Here is a 23,454-nt window from a genome sequence, read left to right on the forward strand (position 1 = left end):
GGATTGGCTTGTTTGTCTTTGGGGATTCATGATTGCTTTCTGGGGACTGTGATTGCCTTCTGAGGGCGGTGTTAGCCTTTTGGGGGCCGTGATTGCCTTCTGGGAGTGGTGATTACCTTTGAGGGGGCTGTGATCGCCTTCTGGGGGCCATGATTGCCTTTGGGGAGTCGTGATTGGTTTCTGGGGGCTATGATTGCCTTCTGAGGCCTGTGTTTGACTTCTGGGTGCCGTGATTGCCTTTGGGGAGCCGTGATTACCTTGTGGAGGCCACGATTGCATTCTGAGAGCTGTGTTTGACTTCTGGGGGCCTCAATTGGCTTCTCGGGGGGGCCGTGATAGGCTTCTGGGTGTTGTGTTTGCCGTCTGGGGCCATGAGTGCCTTCGAGGTGCTATGATTGTCTTCTGGGGGCCGCAATTGTCTTCTGAGAGCCATGTTTGCCTTCAAGGGTCTGTGACTGCCTTGTAGGGCCGGGATTACCTTTGGGGGGGCCGGGGTTGCCTCCTGGGTGCTGTTTGCCTTCTGGGGGCCGCATCCCTTGTGTTACCGCTTCTTGCTGCAGGCTACTCTAACTAGCAGCCATTGATTAAAGGCAGAAAGGAGGCTGAGGAGAAGAAACAGGCTCAGCATGCGAGGCTGAGGGGCAATAACTCACCACCTCGTACAGCTCTGCAGCAGCTACGTGCGATCTAACCTTCAGAAATATGCCACCCACCTTTTCCGCCCAGGGCTGTGCTATAGTGCCCCTCGATCTCGTCCTGCAGAAATGCTAGCCCCACCCTGGTCTCTCTCTCTCTCACAGCTCTGCGGAGAACGAGCCACGATCCGCCTCAATCTTCGAAAACGGAGATGCAGATTTGATATTTTAAACCCATTGCTGCCCTGCCACTTCCTAGTCTTGCCGTGACCAGTGGCCGAAAGTGCCTTCGTAAGCCAAATAATATAACAGGAACACTGCCGGACCGGATCGGCACGTTAATCAACAACATCCTACTGGGCCCAGTGACCGGAAGTTGCCTTGGTACCGTCAGTGACTGGATTCCTGTGGAATCGGACACCGGAAGTCGTTTGAACCATGCGGTCACTATGACAACGGCCGGAAATTACGTCAGTTTTTTCGGAGCTGGCGGAAATGACGAAGGGGTTGGAGCGGAGGTGGCTGAGCCGGGTCGGAGCCATGTCAGCGGGGAGCACTGGGCAGCGAGATTCTGGGGCCGCTGGCGGGTGAGCCGGGAGCCAGGACTCGAGAGTCTGGTTCTGGTTGGTGGGTCGGGGTTTGGAGTCAGCATTTCAACGCGGGGGTCCGGGCCGAGGACGGTCGCTGCGGCTTGGGGTGGGGGGGAAACGGTTGGAGACTTCGGTGGGAAGTGTGAGGGGTGTCGGAGCGGAGATGAAGCTGAGCGTGTTTTGTTTTCCAGGCGCCGCAGTAAGTGGGACCAGCCCGGTCCGTCTCCTGCGCTTTTCATTCTCCCTGGTACAGCCCCACTGCCTGGCCGCCCTTTCCAGAGCAGCGGAGATGGCGTCTCCGGTGTGCCGGGTTCTGAGAGCTCTGCGGCCCCCTCAGGGGCTCTGGATGCAGCTGCTGCTGTGGCAGCGAAAATCAATGCGATGCTAATGGCTAAAGGAAAACTGAAACCAACATCGAACACCACAGACAAAGTGAGTGAGTGGCAGGGTAGGGGGTTGTGGCCACCTCTCTTTATGTGTGCTCTAATACGTGAATATACTTTGCTACCAAAATACCTAGTGTCTAGATTGAGTAGACAGGTTTTTTTTTTATTGCAGTGCTTATTCCCCTCAACCCAATTGCCGAGTAAGCACTGAATTAGTTAGGCACACTTTTTTTTATTTGTTAGTATGTAAATATCTACATTTACTGCAACACCCCCAAAACCCTTATTGAGTAATATGAACGCCTATACAATGAATATTAATAGCTATATGCTGAATATAATTATCCCAGACCCTGATTACTGTTTGCAGCATTCGCATATTCTACAAATAATTTTTACCTTGAAGATACTTTTTTTTTTTTTTTTTTTTTTTTTTTTTTTTTTTTTTTTGCAAAAAGCAACAAAGGGTCTTGTGGCACCTTATAGACTAATAGACATATTAGAGCATAAGCTTTTGTGGGTGAATACCCACTTCGTCAGATGCAGTAATTGTAGCCACATGTTCCCTTAATCAGCAGTTCACAGGGGAGGGATGAAGGGGCCATGACCCCAAGCTCGTTTATGTAGCTGGGAAAGGAAGGGAGGGGGAGATAACACTGCTTTATACAAAGAGTATCTTTTAGATCCCCACATTCCTTATGCAGCTGTATTAATCCTGAATGAGGAAAAGGGAAGGGAGAGGGGTAGCACTTTATTTATCAAACGAAGAGACAGTGCCTGCCTGTGCCTTCCTCCCTAATACCATGCTAGCAGTTACCCAGGTCTTTACTTAACCCTTACATATCCCAACAAACTTTGATAAAGCTAGCATGCTAAAAATGTCGGTGTAGCCGAGGCAGTGCGGGCAGCAGCACTGTCTAGCTGTCTGAGTATAATTCCGTCTGAGACTCTAAGCCTGTGCCATGTGTGCACTGCCACAACTACACCGTTATTTTTAGCATGCTAGCTCAATCAAAGCTAGGATGCATGTGTCTACCGGAACTGGAAATTATACCTCCAGCAGTAGTGTAGAGGAACCCCCTAGTCAGTAGTAGAGCCACATTTGAAACTCAGATGTTTCTGCCTCCTAGCCTTCTGTTCTAGCCAGTAGACATGTAATGTTTATAAACTTTTATTTAAAAACTGTGGATATTTATGGTACTTTTTACACTGTCATTTCTAGTACCTGCTGATGGTAGAAAGAGCCATCAATTCCACCAAGTTTGCATAATGTAACAGAGCCAGTGCTGTGAAGTTGCATTAAAAATTGTAGTCCTTATTTTGTCAGAGTCTTTATTCACTGAGTAAAAATATTGAAATGATGGAAGGTTTATCTAAAACTTGCTTTGAAAATCTGTTTTATGGGCTTATGTAGTAAACATTTCTTTGAGTTCCTTGCTCCCAGGAATCTTCAGAATTTTGCTAACTGGTGAAATTGAAACCATTGGTTGATGAGTTTAATCTCCTATGAAACAATCACAGAACCTCATTCTCTATTGTTTCATGATATGGGCTCCAACATGAGGATCTGAAGTTTTTGGCCTCAGTAGGGTGTTGCACCTCCTGGAAAGAAACATGGGGAGGTATTTTGATTTGAAGCAGTCTTCAAAATCACCGTTGAAGGAGTGCATGAAGTGTGTCCACTCTTTGGATGTTTGAGTATTGTAAAGTGTATTGTAACTTCTCATGTTTCCTAATTTACTTTGTTTCCGTAAACACCAATGAGACCATGTATTTCACTATTAGGTCCCCCCTCAATTGTCTTTTCTCAAGACCCAATATTTTTAATCTTTCCTCATAAGTTGTTTTTTCTAAACCTTTCATCATTTTTGTTGCTTTCCTCTGGATTCTCTCTAGTTTGTCCATATTGTCTTAAGGTGTGGTGCCCAAAACTGGACACAATATGCTCACCAGTGCCAAGCAGAGCGTAACAGTTACCTGTGTCCTATGTATGATGCTCCTGTTAATACATCCCAAAACTATATTAGCACCAGATTATTGGTTTATAATTAATTTGTAATGCATTATAACCCCAAATCCTTTTCTGCAGTACTACTGCCTAGCCAGTTCTTCCCCATTTTCTATTTGTGCATTTAATTTTTCCATCCTAAATCTAGGAAATTGCACTTGACATTATTGAATTTCATCTAGTTAATTTCAGACCAGTTCTCCAATTTATCAAGATCATTTTGAATTCTAATCCTGTCCTCCAAAATGATTGTAACCTCCTCCAGCTATACCTCTTTGTGCCTCTATTATCATGATTATTTGTTTTATTATAGCCTCTAGAAACTATAACTGAGATCAGGGCCCCATTTTGTTATGCACTGTACCAACACATAGTAAAGGACAATCCAGCTTGGAAGAGTTTACAGTTTACACTAAGTGTGAAAGAAAGTATTATCCCCATTTTACACACGGGGAGTTGAGGCAAATAGAAATTGTCTTGTCCAAAATCTCACAGGAATCCAGTTCCTTAGCCACAAAGACCTTCCTTTCTCAGGTTCTCTGTCTGTAAAATGGGAATACTAATACCCATCTCAGAGAAGTGTTGTGAAGGATTAATCAGTTGGTATTTATACAGGGTGTTTGAAGATGTGAAGAGCTAGGTAAGTAATGAGTACTAGATATAACTAATAACTTATTTTATTGTTTGTAAAGCAAATGAGTTCAGGGAGTGAAAGGAGATATAGAAAGACAACGTTGTTTGTATTAAAGGACCATTCAGGTCAATTTGTCCTATTATACAGTGAAACTGAGCATTGCCATGTATCAAAGATTTGTAATGGTCTGTTGAAGCTACAGGCCCCAGGGAAAGGTCCGGCTACAAGCAAAAGTAAAGATGACCTTGTAGTAGCAGAAGTGGAAATCAATGATGTGCCCCTCACATGCAGAAACCTGTTGACAAGAGGACAAACTCAGGACGAGGTGTGTAAAGAAGCTGCATCTAATTCTTTGGCTTTCAACTGTTTTTTTTAATTTTTTTTAATGTTCATTGATTCAGGGAAGGTTCCTAGCAAAAGTGTTTGGGTTGTGGGTAGGGAGAGAGCAGGGGTCTGTAAGCCACATGGTAATTTATTGGCCAGAGTGACTAGATTCTGAATTTGAAACTATGCAATATAATAGTGAAATATGTGACTGCTTGTAAAAATATTCAAAATAATTTACATAGACATGCTGAGACATGATAGACTGTGGTTGGACCAACATTCAGCTCTCCCATGAGTTAGTTTTAATGTTCCAGTTTGAGGAATCCATGTTAGAGGTGAACAACTAGATTAGAATGCTTATCTTCTAGGGACTGATCAAATCAATCTTACTTATGACGTTAGAATAGAAATGCCTTCTGTTCCAGATGGTCTTATTTATCTTGGGTATGACTTTGATTACTCACATAGCTGGAACATTTGTAAATGCATTGATTTTCCTGATTTTTTCCCCTTCTCTTGCCTATAAAGGCAACACCTCTGCACAGTCTTTGTAGAAATATAGGAATTGCCATATTGGATCGGACCAGTGGTCCATCTATTCTGGACTTCTGGCTGTGGCCAGTATCAGATGCTTCAAATAAAAATGTAAGAAACAAAGTGAAATAAATTGCCCCTGAAAGAAGTGTCTTGCTAATGCCCATTAGTGAGAGGTTAGCTTATATCCTGAAGCCAGAGGATTTGTAGTCTTTTTTATTTTTTTTAATTTTTTTTTAAAGAAACCCCTGTAATTTGGTACCACAAACAAACAAAAGTCCCTTTTTCAGCTTTAAATATGTTCTTTCAATGTAATTTAATGTTGTCTTGTATAATTAAAGGTAAACTGAAGTGCCCAATGTAACTTTTGTGTAGTGTTTATAATCTCTCTATCAGGTAACATCTCTAAAATCAACACTTTATATTGTTCCAGCAAATTTTTCTTAAACAAGTAGGTCTTCTCTGGCTTTTCCACATTAATAAAGGTCCGTGATTACTCTTCTGCTATTTTCCATGTCTTGTCCACAACTCAGCAGCAATTATTTTACAATCGTCCTCCAATTCAAGTAGGGCTTTACTCAAATTTTTTTTTTTAATGTCTATAGATAAGTCGTCTGAGTGGAGCAGCTGTCTCTACTCGAGGGAGGTTCATGACTGTGGAGGAGAAAGCAAAATTAGGACCTGGGTTTGTAGTTCTTTTAAATTATTTGGCATCATGGTTGGATACTTATGTGGATATATATATAGTTACCCTCAAAGATTCTCTGTTACTTAGCAGGGTAAGTCAGTATTGTGGTTATTATGGAGGCTTTTAATAGGCTAATTATCATCAGGCTGAAACACTGATTGCATGTCTAGCTGTGTTTGTATAGCACCTAGCACTGTGGGATCCTGGTCCATGACTAGGGCTCTTAATCGCTACGGCAGTGCAAATACTAAATAACTATGGTAATAATTGAACTAATATGAAATCAAAACTGCTTTCAGCTGCTCCCAGGAACTTTACTACCTGTGAAGGTTTATCTCTATCGTCAAGTATTTCAATGTGTAGTATTATGAGCATTTCAAGAATAACTTATTTACATTGAGACTAGGAATTCTTGCTTTGAGATTCAAGTGAAGCTTTAAATTAGTAGTTTATCAAAATGCTATTGATGGAATTACAGCATGATGTAAATTTTGAGGTACATTTTCTTTACATAACCAGCTCAAGGATAGGTGCCTTCATGAATGCTACCAGGGTGGAGTTTCCTTTTTCAGCTCTGTAAATGCATATTTAATATTTTGCTACACTATTAAATAGCATGTGTGTGGGAGATGTTATGTGCTTCATTATGGAACTCTGGATTATGGCTTGCATGCTGTTAAGAGTGAAATCCTGGCTCCAAGTCAATGGGAGTTTTGCCATTAGCTTCAGTAGAGCCAAGATGTCACTCCTAGTGAGGAGCACACTGGTGTGGAGCTTGCCACCTCTTGGGCCGTCACAGTAAAAGTCTGGGAGATGGCAGCATGCTAATATACGCAAACCAGAAAGTGAAACTGACAAAGCTTGGGCAATTGAACCAGATGAGTGAAATCCAAAGAGTAAATGCAATGTAAATGATGAAAAGTAATTATATTTTTCAAGTTCCTGGTTTTAATAATCTAGGAAGTCTTCATTCATTAAAAAAATTCAGAAGTTCCTTATTTGATGTGGACTATATGCCTTTGCCTATCAAGGGTCATGAAATTAAATGAAAAATACATAGTTAAGAAATACTCAGTTACTTTTATTTACACTTTCTTAGGCTGCTGATCTCTGCTTTGCTGCCATTTCTCTCAGAATTCAGCAGGGATTGTTGTTGTTATACTTATTAAGGAAAAGTACGTAGCATTATCAAAACCATAATGGAATTGGGATGAATTCATTACTGGATGGTGATGTCAGTGCCTCCATAGACTGTTTTGGTTTTCTTTTAATAGGGATCGGCCTTTGTATCTCCATGTCCAGGGGCAGACACGGGAGCTAGTTGACAGTAAGTAATACATAGTTTTGTGTCCCTGTACTATTGTGTTTTTTTATTAATTTGATATATATTTTTATTATGAGCTGTAAATCATCTGGGAGAAAGTAACAGTTCATGCACTAATGGTAAATCCCTTGTTGGTTGAAAAGTCAGAAGCATCTTCCATTGCATCCTACAAGTCATCAAACTAAGGCTTTGATGGACCACAAGGTGTGACTTGTTGAGCTCAGGTGCAGCCCCACCATCAAAAGGAATAATCTGCCATCTTTTCCACAGGTGAGACACAGCAAGAACTGGCATGGTGGGGCATAGGTGGAGAGGCCCTCTCTCTGGTCATGTATATTCAAATCTAAGGATACACGCCTACATTTAAACCGCTGCAGCGGCACAGCTTCAATACTGTAACTGCGCCACTGTAGTGCTGTAGTGTAGATGCTGCCTATGCCGACGGGAGGGGTTGTCCCATTGGTGAAGGTAATCCACCTCCCTGAGAGGCATAGCTAGGTTGATGGAAGAATTTTTCCATCACCCTAGCACTGTCTACACCAGGGGTTTAGGTCAGCATAGCTACATCTCTGAGGTGTGGATTTTTCACACCCCTGAGACACATAGCTATGCCAGTGTAAACTCCCAGTGTAGACTAGCCCTCAGTGGTGTTGTTACAAAAGGTGAGTTTTGAATTAGAGAGGCTAGATTGCATAGCCAACCAAGACAAATTTTAAAAAAACAAAGGAATAAGTGAAGTTGTTCAACTTCCCATCTCTTCTTCTTGTCAGTTCACCCTCCCAGTTTACCTCCTTTACACTACTTGCAGCCCTCATATGCCCAACCTTTCCTGTAATGTACAGATTTGTCAATGTATGCAGTTTTCAATTATGTAATTTCTACATACAGATATTTTAAAATAATTGCTAGTATAGATCACCCAACTGCATAGATTATCCTAAACATTACTGGGGGGGAAAAACGCATCTTATTACCACTTGCAGTCTGACACAGGGACCCCAGTTCTGGCCAGAATACCTGTTGGGTCCCCATGTTGGGAATTCTGTTGACACAGGGATAGCATAGGTCACCACATCCTATCCTCCTTTGCAGGCCCCATCATAATGGAATGTTGGAATATTGCTGGATCACTTTGTGGTTAGGATATTTTGGGCTGAGGAGCAGCTTCATAGGTAGCTGTGGGGGTAACAGCTGTAGGTTAGAACAGCAGTTGTGGGTCATGCCAGTCCCTGAACCAGACCTGAATTCAGCAGTTGCAAAGGTGGGGTAAAGCGACCTTTGCTCCTCTGTTTGTTGGATTGCACCTGGGCAATATCTGGCTCCATATCAACCATATTTATTTGTTCTATGTTTATGCATTAATGACTAATACAGAGATAGTGTGGCTTGCATTTACATTGTTTGTGATTCTGTACATCATTTTTATTTATATTTGTAAATGAGCTATGGTGGTATTTTGCATCTGGAACCATAGACTCCTTTAACATGAGCTTTCAGTATTTTTACATTTTAATTTCAAGTATTTTGATTTTTCTCACTTTGAAATTCTGAATTACTATTCTGTCTCCAAGCATATTGATAGCAAAATTCCACCCAGAATCTAGGATGCACAAATGAGCTGGAACCAGAGCTATTAAGTTCTAATGTTTTTACCAGAACTTAATATTCACATGGCTCCCCAATATAAACAGGTCTTTTATTTTAGCCTATTTTGGGAAACAAAAACTAGATTGAAAAATAGGAAACTAGTTTAAAAAAATCATAAAGGTTGAGAATTCACAAGTAAGACTTTCACTGTGGAGTAATGGATAGTGGTAAGGAGGAGGCCCATGGACTCTTCATATTAGAGACTGGAAAGTGATGCTGTGGAACTTTTGTTTTTAAACTGTTTTTAGGATTTCTAATCAATGGGTGGTATGCTTCCTGTTTTGTTTCTCATGAATGATGGTGATGATCCCTGAGAGCATTTGTAATTTTACTTGTTTAAGTGTTAAATTAATAATTGACTAAAGTCAGTTGGGAATGGTTAACGTAATGGAGAAAGAATGATTTGTTTGAATCCCAGGAACAATGTGCTCTTAAGCTCCATGTGAAAGGTACTCGTGTTCATGATGAGAAAACAGCACTAAAAATGCCTGTGTTCTTTTAAAAATATCTATAATCCGATCTTTTAAATAATGAAAATTAAGAAAATAGTTCTCTCCTGGGTGAAGTCACTTCCCCAAGTTTCATCTGGTGAAAAATTGCTAGCAAAAAATAAAATAAAAAAACCCTAACATTTATAATGGAAATAAGGGCAAACATCTATCTAGTAATAGTATCAGTAAGAGTGATTCTCTTCTGTTAAGGATTAAATGAAATCAGTAAAATCCTAAAGATGACTTAGTTTTCAGTAGTCTAAATGTATGTGGAGTAGTGGGAACATGATTTAAATGATATTTAATATAACAAATAATGTGAGGATGTGGTAAATTAAGTGGTCCAGGAGTAGAATTGCAGTACAGTGACTGTGTAGACAAAAAACGTTTTTTTATCAGTTGCCTTAGTTTGCTTTTGGTCAGGTATCTTGGCCACATGTCCTTTTAGCACTCCAAAGTTAGCATGTGTATAATACTAGTATAAATGTAGAGTATTTTTTTTTCCTGTGTAAACTGACTGGAATGCCAGGGCTGTATTTTGTTTAGCACCTTGTCACTTTAAGGGTTGGAACTCAGCTGAAGAGGTCAGAATGAAACAGATCCAGGGAACGGGGTATGATTGCAGCAGTTTATTGCTCCTGGAAGACTTTCCACCACTGGGTTGTTAAAATCAGGCAAGCCAGTAATGCAGATATTGTTTACAGCAAGAGCAGGTTTCTGGTTTGGGTAGTCCAATCAAAGGAAAGGATTTAAAGTATGAAGAACCCGAAGATCTAGTCATTTGGTAGCATGCTTTTCCTGAAATTAAAGTGGTATTATGTTATACCCAACAGGAGCTGTAAACCGAATTAAAGAAATAATTACTAATGGAGTAGTGAAAGCTGCCACTGGTTCCAGTCCAACTTTCAATGGAGCTACAGTTACCGTTTATCACCAGCCTGCTCCCATTGCCCAACTGTCTCCCGCTGTTGGCCAGAAGCCTCCATTCCAATCAGGGGTATGTAATGCATACCTGTGATTCTTATGGTATTTTTATGCTCATATTGTAAGATTTATCCATTTATAAATTTGTCTTTTTAAACTTTTATTCACTGTGATAACTGGAGGACTAACAAGGTGGAGTCTGTAAAGTGGGGCTCTGCTGATACCATCCTCCTATAGGAAGGGGACGGAGAGAGCAGTCCTACTTACAGAAGAGCAGAGGACTCACTGTACCATCCAACATTTAAACTTCCTCTTACAGAAGTCAGAATAATTAACCTTTGAAAATGAGTTGTAAACTTTATACATGGAATGATTAGCTGTCTACTGTTATGTTTGCAGATGCATTATGTTCAGGACAAATTATTTGTTGGTCTGGAACATGCTGTACCTACATTTAATGTGAAGGAAAAGGTGGAAGGGCCTGGCTGCTCCTACTTACAACACATTCAAATTGAGACTGGTGCCAAGGTTTTCCTACGTGGGAAGGGCTCAGGCTGCATAGAGCCAGCTTCAGGCAGAGAAGCCTTTGAACCTATGTACATCTACATAAGGTATGGGTAATTTTAAGAAGCCGTGCGATGTAGTTATTCTGAATGTAATTTCAGGTTATGCTGAAAGCATAGAAATATCCTCATCTGACAGCTGAGTAAGCTTGAATGAAAGTCTCTAATGTAGCAACTGCTTTTCTTAAGAAGTAAAATTGCATGCAGTTTAATCTTAACTTACTGCTTTGCACAAGAACACGGTACAGTGTAGTTCTGGTTGGATTTGTTTAGAAAGAGATTCATAGATTCTAGGACTGGAAGGGACCTCGAGAGGTCATCGAGTCCAGTCCCCTGCCCGCATGGCAGGACCAAATACTGTCTAGACCATCCCTGATAGACATTTATCTAACCTATTCTTAAATATCTCCAGAGATGGAGATTCCACAACCTCCCTAGGCAATTTATTCCAGTGTTTAACCACCCTGACAGTTAGGAACTTTTTCCTAATGTCCAACCTAGACCTCCCTTGCTGCAGTTTAAGCCCATTGCTGCTTGTTCTATCCTCAGAGGCTAAGGTGAACAAGTTTTCTCCCTCCTCCTTATGACACCCTTTTAGATACCTGAAAACTGCTATCATGTCCCCTCTCAGTCTTCTCTTTTCCAAACTAAACAAACCCAATTCTTTCAGCCTTCCTTCATAGGTCATGTTCTCAAGACCTTTAATCATTCTTGTTGCTCTTCTCTGGACCCTTTCCAATTTCTCCACATCTTTCTTGAAATGCGGTGCCCAGAACTGGACACAATACTCCAGCTGAGGCCTAACCAGAGCAGAGTAGAGCGGAAGAATGACTTCTCGTGTCTTGCTCACGACACACCTGTTAATACATCCCAGAATCATGTTTGCTTTTTTTTGCAACAGCATCACACTGTTGACTCCTATTTAGCTTGTGGTCCACTATAACCCCTAGATCCCTTTCTGCCGTACTCCTTCCTAGACAGTCTCTTCCCATTCTGTATGTGTGAAACTGATTTTTTCTTCCTAGGTGGAGCACTTTGCATTTGTCTTTGTTAAACTTCATCCTGTTTAACTCAGACCATTTCTCCAATTTGTCCAGATCATTTTGAATTATGACCCTGTCCTCCAAAGCAGTTGCAATCCCTCCCAGTTTGGTATCATCCGCAAACTTAATAAGCGTACTTTCTATGCCAATATCTAAGTCGTTAATGAAGATATTGAACAGAGCCGGTCCCAAAACAGACCCCTGCGGAACCCCACTCGTTATGCCTTTCCAGCAGGATTGGGAACCATTAATAACAACTCTCTGAGTACGGTTATCCAGCCAGTTATGCACCCACCTTATAGTAGCCCCATCTAAATTGTATTTGCCTAGTTTATCGATAAGAATATCATGCGAGACCGTATCAAGTGCCTTACTAAAGTCTAGGTATACCACATCCACAGCTTCTCCCTTATCCACAAGACTCGTTATCCTATCGAAGAAAGCTATCAGATTGGATTGACATGATTTGTTCTTTACAAATCCATGCTGGCTGCTCCCTATCACCTTACCACCTTCCAAGTGTTTGCAGATGATTTCCTTAATTACTTGCTCCATTATCTTCCCTGGCACAGAAGTTAAACTAACTGGTCTGTAGTTTCCTGGGTTGTTTTTATTTCCCTTTTTATAGATGGGCACTATATTTGCCCTTTTCCAGTCTTCTGGAATCTCTCCCGTCTCCCATGATTTTCCAAAGATAATAGCTAGAGGCTCAGATACCTCCTCTATTAGCTCCTTGAGTATTCTAGGATGCATTTCATCAGGCCCTGGTGACTTGCAGGTATCTAACTTTTCTAAGTGATTTTTAACTTGTTCTTTTTTTATTTTATCTGCTAAACCTACCCCCTTCCCATTAGCATTCACTATATTAGGCATTCCTTCAGACTTCTCGGTGAAGACCGAAACAAAGAAGTCATTAAGCATCTCTGCCATTTCCAAGTTCCCTGTTACTGTTTCTCCCTCTTCACTAAGCAGTGGGCCTACCCTGTCTTTGGTCTTCCTCTTGCTTCTAATGTATTGATAAAAAGTCTTCTTGTTCCCCTTTATTACCGTAGCTAGTTTGAGCTCATTTTGTGCCTTTGCCTTTCTAATCTTGCCCCTGCATTCCTGTGTTGTTTGCCTATATTCATCCTTTGTAATCTGTCCTAGTTTCCATTTTTTATGTGACTCCTTTTTATTTTTTAGATCATGCAAGATCTCGTGGTTAAGCCAAGGTGGTCTTTTGCCACATTTTCTATCTTTCCTAACCAGCGGAATAGCTTGCTTTTGGGCCCTTAATAGTGTCCCTTTGAAAAACTGCCAACTCTCCTCAGTTGTTTTTCCCCTCAGTCTTGATTCCCATGGGACCTTACCTATCAGCTCTCTGAGCTTACCAAAATCCGCCTTCCTGAAATCCATTGTCTCTATTTTGCTGTTCTCCCTTCTACCCTTCCTTAGAATTGCAAACTCTATGATTTCATGATCACTTTCACCCAAGCTGCCTTCTACTTTCAAATTCTCAACGAGTTCCTCCCTATTTGTTAAAATCAAGTCTAGAACAGCTTCCCCCCTAGTAGCTTTTTCAACCTTCTGAAATAAAAAGTTGTCTGCAATGCAGTCCAAGAATTGGTTGGATAGTCTGTGCCCCGCTGTGTTATTTTCCCAACATATATCCGGATAGTTGAAGTCCCCCATCACCACCAAATCTTGGGCTTTGGATGATTTTGTTAGTTTAAAAAAAGCCTCATCCACCTCTTCCACCTGGTTAGGTGGCCTGTAGTAGACTCCTAGCATGACATCACCCTTGTTTTTTACCCCTTTTAGCCTAACCCAGAGACTCTCAACACTTCCATCTCCTATGTCCATCTCTACCTCAGTCCAAGTGTGTACATTTTTAATATATAAGGCAACACCTCCTCCCTTTTCCCCCTGTCTATCCTTCCTGAGCAAGCTGTATCCATCCACACCAACATTCCAATCATGTGTATTATCCCACCAAGTTTCAGTGATGCCAACAATGTCATAGTTGTATTTATTTATTAGCACTTTATTAGCACTTCCAGTTCTTCCTGCTTATTACCCATACTTCTCGCATTTGTATATAGGCATCTAAGATACTGGTTTGATCTTTCCTGATCTTTGTCCTGACCCTCCTTTCTCTCTGCCAATATAGCCCACACTCCCTCTCGTTTCCGACCCATCTCCCAGGTCTCCATGTTCCCCACTTACCTGCGGGCTTTGCTCACCTGTCCCCGTCGAACCTAGTTTAAAGCCCTCCTCACTAGGTTAGCCAGTCTGTGTCCAAATAGGGTCTTTCCCCTCCTCGAAAGGTGAACGCCATCTCTGCCTAGCAGTCCTTCCTCAAATAGCATCCCGTGGTCTAGGAAGCCCAGATGTTATGCCCCTGTTTAAATCTTTCATAAAACACTACTATATCTATAGACTCTAAGCACCTTCAAATTGTTATTGAGAGGAGAAGATGGGCTACAGGAAGAATGTAGTATTTTCCTTTTAATGCCAGTGTCTTATAAGTGGTAGAATTTAAAAGGAAAACACAATGTCCTTCTTCCAATCAGGTTACTGACCTCTGTAGTACTTCTTGCAGCAGCTGAGCCTCTTTGAACTTTCATTTTAAAAGGCAGTGGGGGCACATTTACTTTCTAAATGACAGTAAAAGTTCAGAGGTCTAGATGTGCTGTTGAGCAGACAAGCAGTTGATCACCTATGTGAAGGGATAGGGAAAAGGCCTGGTGCTACGCTACCAATGGAGGAAGTAAAGAGGAAGAAGCACCCAAGTCTAGTCATAAAATTCAGCCATAAAAAAGCAAGACCACTAATGCACTTTTTTCAAGTTCCTGACTCTTGTTTTTTCAGTCATCCAAAACCAGAAGGTCTGGCAGCTGCCAAAAAGCTGTGTGAGAATTTATTACAAACTGTAAGTGACTTTTCATGGCAGCTTATTCACATAAATATGAGATTTTAGGGTCCCTTTTAGCTCTGCTATGCCTCAGTGTTGTAACTGCTTTTATTATGCTCTCAGCAAAACTTTTCATAAGCTTTGACATGCTGGTGGTGGTATGTCTCAAGGAAACAACTGGCTTTGAGCAGGGGCGTGTGCAAGAGGGGGCAAATGGGCACGGGTCCTCTCAGTAATCGGCGGGGGATGCAGAACTCTTCCTGCTCCTGGGCTGCGGCAGGGAGAGCGAGAGAGCTCCCCTCTCCCCACAGCAGCCCCAGGAGAGTGGGACTCCTTCCGCCCCAGGGCTGCAGCGGGGAGAGCGGAACTTCTCTAGCCCCGGGCTCTCCCTGCCACAGCCCCAGGGCTGAAGGAGTTCTCTCTCCCCGCTGCAGCCCCTGGGGAGAAGAGCACTCTCACTTTTCCCCACCGCAGCCCAGGAACAGGAGGAGTTCTGCGGAGGAGTTTGCTTCCCCACCCCTGCTGGAGGAGTTCTGCGTCCCCCACCAGTGCCCTTCCCAAAAGCAGTAAAATTTACATTTCTGCACATACCCTTGGGAGGGATATTAAATTACTTTCAGAACACACTTGCATTAAGGAACCTCTTAAGCAGCAGCAGAAAACTTAAATTAATCAGGGTGCATACCACCTACAGAGACCCTACTGTTTCTCATGGTGGTTGCGCCATCTTACTATACTTTCTTGAGAGTTTCAGGAGACGCAATGTATTGCAACATAACATTGTCCAATGCCAATTCATGTTTTGCTCATATTCAGATGTATGTAGAATCCACTTATCTCTTTCTCTGTTATGGTGTTAGGATATAGTGCATAAAAACAGCTCAATCTGGTGTGCCAAATTCTTCCTTGTACTATCAGCACTCAAATATGGGCTCCTCATGGCCTTTTGGACATTCTAAAGTGAACTTCTAAGGATAAAAATACTTCAGAATGTCATATCTAACCTTTAGTGACTCCAACAATACATCTCTGATAGAAATCTGTCATGCTCACATGCCATACCAGTGACTTAGCTTTGCCCTTTTCCTTTTATTGCTTGGATCATTATCATTATTATTATCGTTACTGTGCTTTTGGTAGAACCTAGAATCAGGGCCACATTGTGCTAGTTGCTGGATAAATATGTAGTAAGAAATATTCTTTGCCCCAAAGAGCTAGTCTGACATGGTATACGTTTATTTGCTAATCTATTAATGTCTTTTGAAGGTTCATGCTGAATACTCCAGATTTGTGAATCAAATAACCACTGCAGTACCTTTAGCAGGTATGTGTTAATATCTTTGAAGTTTGAAAGTTACATTGTTTCTATGAGCAATATTTACACTTACATATATATCAGTCAGATGGTATTGGGCAACAGTCTTATTTTTCTCTGTTAATTTTGAAAGTCTTCCCCTCATTTATCTTCAGTGAACAACAGCTGACCTTCTTTACCTTTCCTCGTCAATTAAATGGATTTTTTTAGATTCTGCAGCTGATTTAGAAGTAATTGTTTTTATTTTTATTTTTCTCCCCCACCAGGTTTCACACAACCTGCTGCTATAAATAGCATACCTCCTCAGCCATCATACTATCCATCCAATGGCTACCAGTCCGGTTACCCTGTTGTTCCTCCTCCTCAGCAGCCAGTTCAACCACCTTATGGAGTACCAGGCATAGTACCACCTGCAGTGCCACTGGCACCTGGAGTGTTAACAGCATTACCCACAGGAGTACCACCTGTGCCCACACAGTATCCAATTTCACAAGTACAACCTCCAGCTAGCACCGGCCAGGTAGGGAAAGGGATGCGTAACTTGGCCTAAAGTTCTTGGGTAACAAGTTTCTGCCTCTGCTAACAGAAAAATCTTTATAGTAGCTCTAAGACTCAAGATGACGACTTCTTCAGGATATGCTTGTATAAAATACTTCTGCTATTTTGTTGGGTCTCTTCGAGTCAAGTACTGCTACAATCACCTAAGAGATGACAACTCCATTCATAGCATGTATCCATTAGTCAGGCAGAAATTTCTTGAATTCCTGTTATCTTTGTTAATGTTGGAAATAATTTTAATTCCCACAGGCATTGTCATAAACTGCACTACAGTTACACTGGTAGCGCAGGTTTGAATAGCTATCACTTTAAGATAGCATTCCACAACTTTGCTACTTAGTGGGCCTTTAAACTAAATACAATTTTTAAATTATCGGCCTTTTTAGTACTTACACTTCACTAATTTCTCCTTATATTTTATTCCTTTGTGTAAACTTTAATCAGTTTAAACCATTATCTTTGTTAGCATGTAAGAATCTGATAGTATACGATCTTTTTAATTTTTTGTGGTCACTAGAGTCCGCTGAGTGGGCCTTTTCTTCCTGCTGCCCCAGTAAAAACAACCTTGCCGACTGCTACACTGCCACAAGTCCAACCGCAGCCTCAGGGCCAAAAGAGGCGCTTCACTGAGGAGCTACCAGATGAGAGAGAGTCAGGACTGCTGGGATACCAGGTGCAATAAAATAAGCAATTTTAGTACCTGCCTCCAGTTCCCTTCCCTACAAAGAGACTTTGCTGTAAATGGGTCATTCTTAATGTAGTTTGAGTTGTTTCATGACTGTCATCTAAGACCTTTAGGAGATGCTAGTGAATTATTAAATAGAATTTTAAATGTAATCATGAGTGGTGAAATGAGACTTCACACTTCTGTTCTTTGGAACAGATGCACCATTTGCATCTAGTGCCTCCCATTTCTTTCAGACAAAAATTAAATAATTCTTTCCCTTTCACTGTCTTCCATAATGAAAAGCAATTGTTGCTTTTGTTGTGAGAAAAAGTATATTGATTGCTTCCAGAATCTTCTATTCAGGTTTTTAGCAGTTTTAGTAGTTAGGAGGATTACAGTAAGACTAGACTTAATTTTTTTTGTTTGTGATAGCATGAGGCATAAAGTCATGATAAAAATCTTACTCCATACAAACAGCCATATTTAATTTAATAAAAATGTAATATAATTTACCACTGTTCCTCAGACACTTCCATGTGTAAGGGAAGTTTCCACCATGGAAAAGTGCCTTCTCATGCCTGAAGTATTTTCCTGAGTCCAAATTGCCCCTGGTAAAATTTAACCAAACTTGCATTTAAAAGGCTGTTTTGGCAGAAAACATTTAAAAAATTACTCAGGATCAGAATCTCAAATGGCAGATATGTTTGCACCCACAAATGTATGTGAGGTGAAAATTGGTGCTTCAAATAGCATTTTGTTTTAGCCTATGAAGGAAGATAGTTGTCCGACTGCTTAAAGGCTGTACAATCAAGCACTGTGGGGAAGATGAGCTAGATGATGTGTAAGGTCTCTTCTACCTCAGCACTTGGTCCCAGATTTTTAAAAGTATTTAGGCATTGCGGTGCTCAGTGTTGCAACGTCTAACTGGTTCGGGAGCCTAAATTTAATTTTCAAAAGGGATTAAAGCACTTTAAGAGTCTGAATACCTTTAAAAATCTGGGCTTTAGACACTGGTTACAGAAGACACTGTGGTTACAGATGCAATACAAAATGTTTTGTGACAATTCATAGATGTTTATATACATAAGTTACCTTGTTCAGGATACTGTAGGGAAAAGCATTTTGAATAACTACATTAGAGAGCCATAGATATTTCCTGATCTCTTATGTATAGTGCAATCACAAAAATATTAGACCCAGAAAATTGGAAATATTAAACCCAGTCTGTAGTTTGCAATATACTCCGAAAGGTTGGTCTTCCTGACATTTTCATTAAGGAGATGTAGCTTATATCATAGTTGTAGATTTGCTAATGCCATGTGTTTTTCTGCTCATAGCATGGACCCATTCATATGACTAATTTAGGTACAGGCTTCTCCAGTCAGAGTGAAATCGATGGGGCAGGATCGAAGCCAGCAAGTTCCTCGGGAAAGGAGAGAGAGAGGGACAGGTAAATGTTGTGTTTAACTAAAGTATGAAAGGATTACAGTCATATATGTTAATCCTAAAGAAAAGCTGAACTTCTAAATCGGTGTTTCTCAACTGGTGGGCTGTGACCCACACAGGGGTCACAAAAGCCAATCACAAGGGTTGTGAGGCACTGAAAATTTTCTTATTATCTAAAGATGATTTTTGGTTCCCACTCCCTGCAAACCCTTACCTTCAAGGTTAAGTATTCTCTGTCAACATCTTGAAACACTCACAAATTATGTAGGCTTCTCGATGAGATGTTTAGTAAATGTGAAGGCGTTGCAAATTTTTTTTTTTTTTTGTTTACTTCAAAAAAGGAATTGCCAATTCAAAGAGGTTGAGAAATAATGTTCTAGATCTTATTTGAGGTCATGAAAAAATACATCTGGGATATTGGTAAAGTTTTAAAAACTCTCAAATCTGCTTTAGAACTAAGTGAATAACTTTCTTAGGTATTTTGAAATATAAGTGATCAGATTATTAAGTTTCCAAATAATTTGATCATGATGAGCTATCCATGAAATGGCCCATCTACTTAGTTTGTTGTTGTGCTTGATGGGAAAATATCATGCAAGCAGGATGTTTCCTTTAAAATCATAAGACAATGTTAATCTGTTTCTGGCAGATCTTTAGCAAGATGTTAGAATTCACTCCAATCCCATGTTGTATAATTTTACACCCTCTCTCTCTCTCTCCTCTTTAAATCCCTCTTAACGCAATACTTTATATTGCTTAATTACCGAATAATTAAATTAATCAAATAGGTCAATAATTATTTAAAAATTATTAAATTATTTAATAATTAAAGAATACTTTTATTAAAACAGGCAGTTGATGCCTCCACCAGCTTTTCCAGTGATCGGAATGAAAACAGAATCCGAAGAAAGAAATGGATCGGGGTCCTTATTGGGCAACCACGGTGAGCACAATGGACAAAACAAATTCATATGCAAAAGCAAGCTTGACTTGCAAGGCACTGATATAATGTTGACTTTGGCAAATACTGAAAAGCCCAATCAATTCTGGGCTGTCCTTGGGATTGCAACTCTAAGTGAGAGGATGGGTCTGTTCCACTGGCTTTAAACCCATGCATTTCTTACATAGATTTGAACTGTCAACACATGAGATATCTAGTTTCTGAGAGCTAAGGTAAATATTTAAATGAGTGTTAGAAAAGCCTTAGGAACTGTGATATGTTTAACTCCTATTTTGAAAGAAAGGAAGGCCTCTTTTTTTTTTTTTTTTTTTTTTTTGATAATCAGCCCAGGCACAGCTCATAAGAATTGCTCTGTAACACCGGTATATCACATAGTTTTACATTACCATCAGGCTCAAATTGTATAGCTCTGTATATTAAACCAGTCATTAACATAAGTCATGTGTCTAGTAGACATTCTCCTGAAGTGGTCCACAACTAACAGAAATCCTTAGTGGATTCCATCTTTTCATAGGATTCTGTAGCAGCAAATATTTGCTACTTGAGAGAACATTTTAAATCCTTGTACTTGTAAATGCCCTGAAAGTTGCACATTTCCTTCAGACACAGTATATTAGTTTAACCTCAGTTTTTCTCCAGTATTGATGCCAGAGTTTGCCATTGTATTAGACTTCTTATGATTAAATTTGGACTTTTCTTTACATATTTATCTCTTAACGGTGAAATTGCAGTCACTTAAACTCATTTGCTAACTTTACCTTTTTTTTGTGTTTCTTTTTTCTTTCTCTGCTCTCTTACATGGTTCTGATGGATCACATGTGCCGTTGCTGGTGCTGTTTCGTGTGACATGCGACCTTGGGTGACCATTGACCCTGTGACCTCAAAATGGTGTCCAACTAACAATTTATAATTAACGTCTTTTTTTATTAATTAACTTGTTTGGGGTATTTTTATCTTTTTCTTTCTTCCTTTGGGGGGGGAGATGTTTTTTTTCCTCTAGATCATCCAGCTAAGAAGATGAAAACTGCTGAAAAGGGGTTTGGATTGGTGTCTTATACTGGAGATTCATCAGATGAAGAAGAGGAACATGGTGGCCATAAAAATGCAAGTACTTTTTCACAGGGATGGAGTTTGGGATACCAGTATCCTTCCTCACAACAACGAGCTAAACAACAGATGCCATTTTGGATGGCACCATAGAAGCTATAGAACAGTTTTTGTACCCTCAGTTACACCTTTTTTCTCTAGCAATAATGCATGTATATTACAAAACGAACTTTGCAAATGTACATTGTTCTTACCTTTACAGAAGCTGCTAAAGGTGCACTATTCCCTTTTGAAAGGGGTTCTATAATATTTTTACAATCCATATTTCTGCAGTGAATTTGTCATCTATGAAAAGTTATTTGAAATCACAAACTCAGTGCAGCACGGACTTTTTATACAATGAGGGAAAGTGCTCACAGAACAAGAACAGGGCGCATTTTCCATGTGCCCTGGATAGCTTCAGAAATGGAGACAGCCAGCCAGGCTGACTTAAATACAGATTTTGTGTGTTTATTTTAAGTAATTTTCCTTTTGTCAACTTGTGTTTGAGTCAGTGGTGACAACAGATGTCCTCAATGTTTGGACTTTCACTGGAGAAAGGAAAATCTATGCATTACACAATTTTTAAGATCATGTTTCCTTAAATTCCTAATTTTATTTACTTTAAGCAGTTCCCATGTGTGTTTCTCTCCCCCTCCCCCCCTTTAATTCCAAAATGCAATTTCAGTAACTCAAAATAACTTTTGATCCTAGTCAAATTTCTTGGAGTGTGGGGGGGAAATGTAGGTTTTCCACATAATTTTCTATTTTGGATGGATTTGGCTTGCTACTAATACTTAGACATACTTGGTATATCAGTGGTATGTACACTCTAACCACCTTCAGCTGGTCCATGTGATATACTTGTCATGTTGGTGTCAGTCTGTCGTTAATCTCCGAGTCTGATTCCACCAGTTTTGTTTTATGACTGTTTAACAAAGAAATATAGCATCCTGGTTTGTGCATCTCCAAAGACCTGATTGCAAGCACTGCTATTACACTGAAGCACAGAAGCGGAACCTCTGAATAAATTGTGGATTGTTTACAGTGACTGGAACTGCAAAGGGGCCTTTCTTATCATGGCAAGCTGTTGCCAAAAGATTACTCTTTTGTATTGATAACATTGATGTGTGAATCCACTAATGTGTGGTGGGACACAATGTAAATGGAGGTGCAGGTCTGCATTTGAAACATGAGTAATAGTTTGAAGTATTGTAATAAGTGTAACTTTTACACATTTTGACTACCTTGCAGGCTGGCTGGCTTTGTATAAACTTATTCTCTGGTTTCCTACATGTTGTAAATAATTATAGAAACATAATTTCCTTATAAATAAATGTACAAATATTTCTTTTGCTTCCATCTTTTTTCTTCAGCTCTATCAGATAACTTTCTTGGGTACAGCACAGTCACCTGGGGTGGGAATGGTGACAACCTCGGTCTTAATTTGGTGTTTTAACAGACACAGACTTTGGTGAAATATTCTTACTAAGAAAAGGTTTTAAAACCTTAACCGTTTTTAATGGGACCCAACTTGAAAATCACTTTTCTGTCTGAAAATATTGTACCTTTTTATTGTTACAGGTCGCTAAGACTACCATAACTGGACATTAGCAGTAGCTTATTTTTTCCATTTGACAGAACTTTGTGTGAGTGCAAAGGAGCAGAAAAACAATGGGCCACATATCGCATCTTTTAAAATAGTATCAAAAAATGGATTTTTTTAAACCAGTTGGACCATTTAGTTCTGCTCATTTGTAGTAGCAAGCAATCTAGAAATAAAAAAATGTAAAGGAAATTCTCCACTTAAACTTGGTCTACAATTTAAAAAAAAAAAATAGAAGTTTTTGTTCTGTTCTATTTAGGTTCTTTTGCTACCCTCATCACTGCACTATCTGAGCCCCTTTCGGTAGTGCATTAAGCAATGTGACTAACTTCTATCACGTGACTTTTTTTCCCCTTCTCTTTCTCTCTCAACCTCTGTACAAGGGCAGAATTGTTTATGCAATGTAGTGCTTTGGTTTGGCAGGGCTTTTATTGTTGGGTTTGATTTTATTTATATATATGTATATGCTATGCTTAGAGCACCATACCTTATCACCTGCTTTTAAAACCAATTCCCATAAACTATTTTTAATAAACCCCAGTCCTGCAAACACTTATGCACTTGCTTTTCTTTAAGAGGATGAGTAGTCCCACTGAAATCAAAGTCAAGGGGGCCAGTCTCTCCGTTTAATAGTTTCCCAGTGTTTTGAAATCTGACCATACCCATGTTTACTTGCTGCTAATTATAGCGAGGTAGCTAGAAACTACCAGATAGTCTTTTTGACATTAATTATTAGCAGAAATAAATGTACAAAAGCCTGAAACTGGCTGAGTAAATTTACTTTTAAAATTAAATGCTTAGGAGATATTGTGGGGTGGCTGGGGAAAGGAAGTGCGTTTCAGCTGTAGAGGATCACCCTGCTGACCGGCCTGACCACCTATTAAAGTTATACACAAAAGGCTGCTTTTCACTAGAAGATGGTGTGTGAGAAGAATCGAGGAAGGTAAGCGATTTGCCCAAAGGACGAAGGACCGGCAGCGAGGGACTCAGGGACAGTCCCTCTTCCACCTTTGGGTGCAGCGCTGCCCTTGCTCCTGATGCATCCCATACACGGAAGGGGCGGGTCCATGCGCGGGCGGGGCATGAAGCGCTCGCTCGGCCTAAGGCCGCAGAGCCGCTGCCGCAGCC

The 23,454-nt window shown here is 40.4% G+C and overlaps 1 protein-coding gene and 1 non-coding gene across 2 annotated transcripts; both read left to right on the forward strand.

Annotated features, from left to right (window-relative positions):
* Positions 1-1,084: 1,084 nt before the first annotated feature.
* KHDC4 (KH domain containing 4, pre-mRNA splicing factor) lies at positions 1,085-22,457 on the forward strand. Its single transcript, XM_065419878.1, is given in 15 exon segments — positions 1,085-1,111; positions 1,113-1,222; positions 1,417-1,657; positions 4,450-4,578; positions 5,720-5,799; positions 7,077-7,129; positions 10,098-10,261; positions 10,588-10,799; positions 14,645-14,705; positions 15,954-16,011; positions 16,269-16,522; positions 17,078-17,233; positions 18,565-18,677; positions 19,525-19,616; positions 20,635-22,457. Coding segments are annotated over 15 exon segments (1,950 nt in total). The 3' UTR covers positions 20,835-22,457.
* Positions 10,364-10,491, forward strand: LOC135892862 (small Cajal body-specific RNA 4). Its single transcript, XR_010562315.1, has one exon. It is a non-coding gene; the product is annotated as a small Cajal body-specific RNA 4 (non-coding RNA).
* Positions 22,458-23,454: the final 997 nt, after the last annotated feature.

The sequence above is a fragment of the Emys orbicularis genome, chromosome 20, assembly GCF_028017835.1.
Source record: "Emys orbicularis isolate rEmyOrb1 chromosome 20, rEmyOrb1.hap1, whole genome shotgun sequence".
Classification (NCBI taxonomy): domain Eukaryota; kingdom Metazoa; phylum Chordata; order Testudines; family Emydidae; genus Emys; species Emys orbicularis.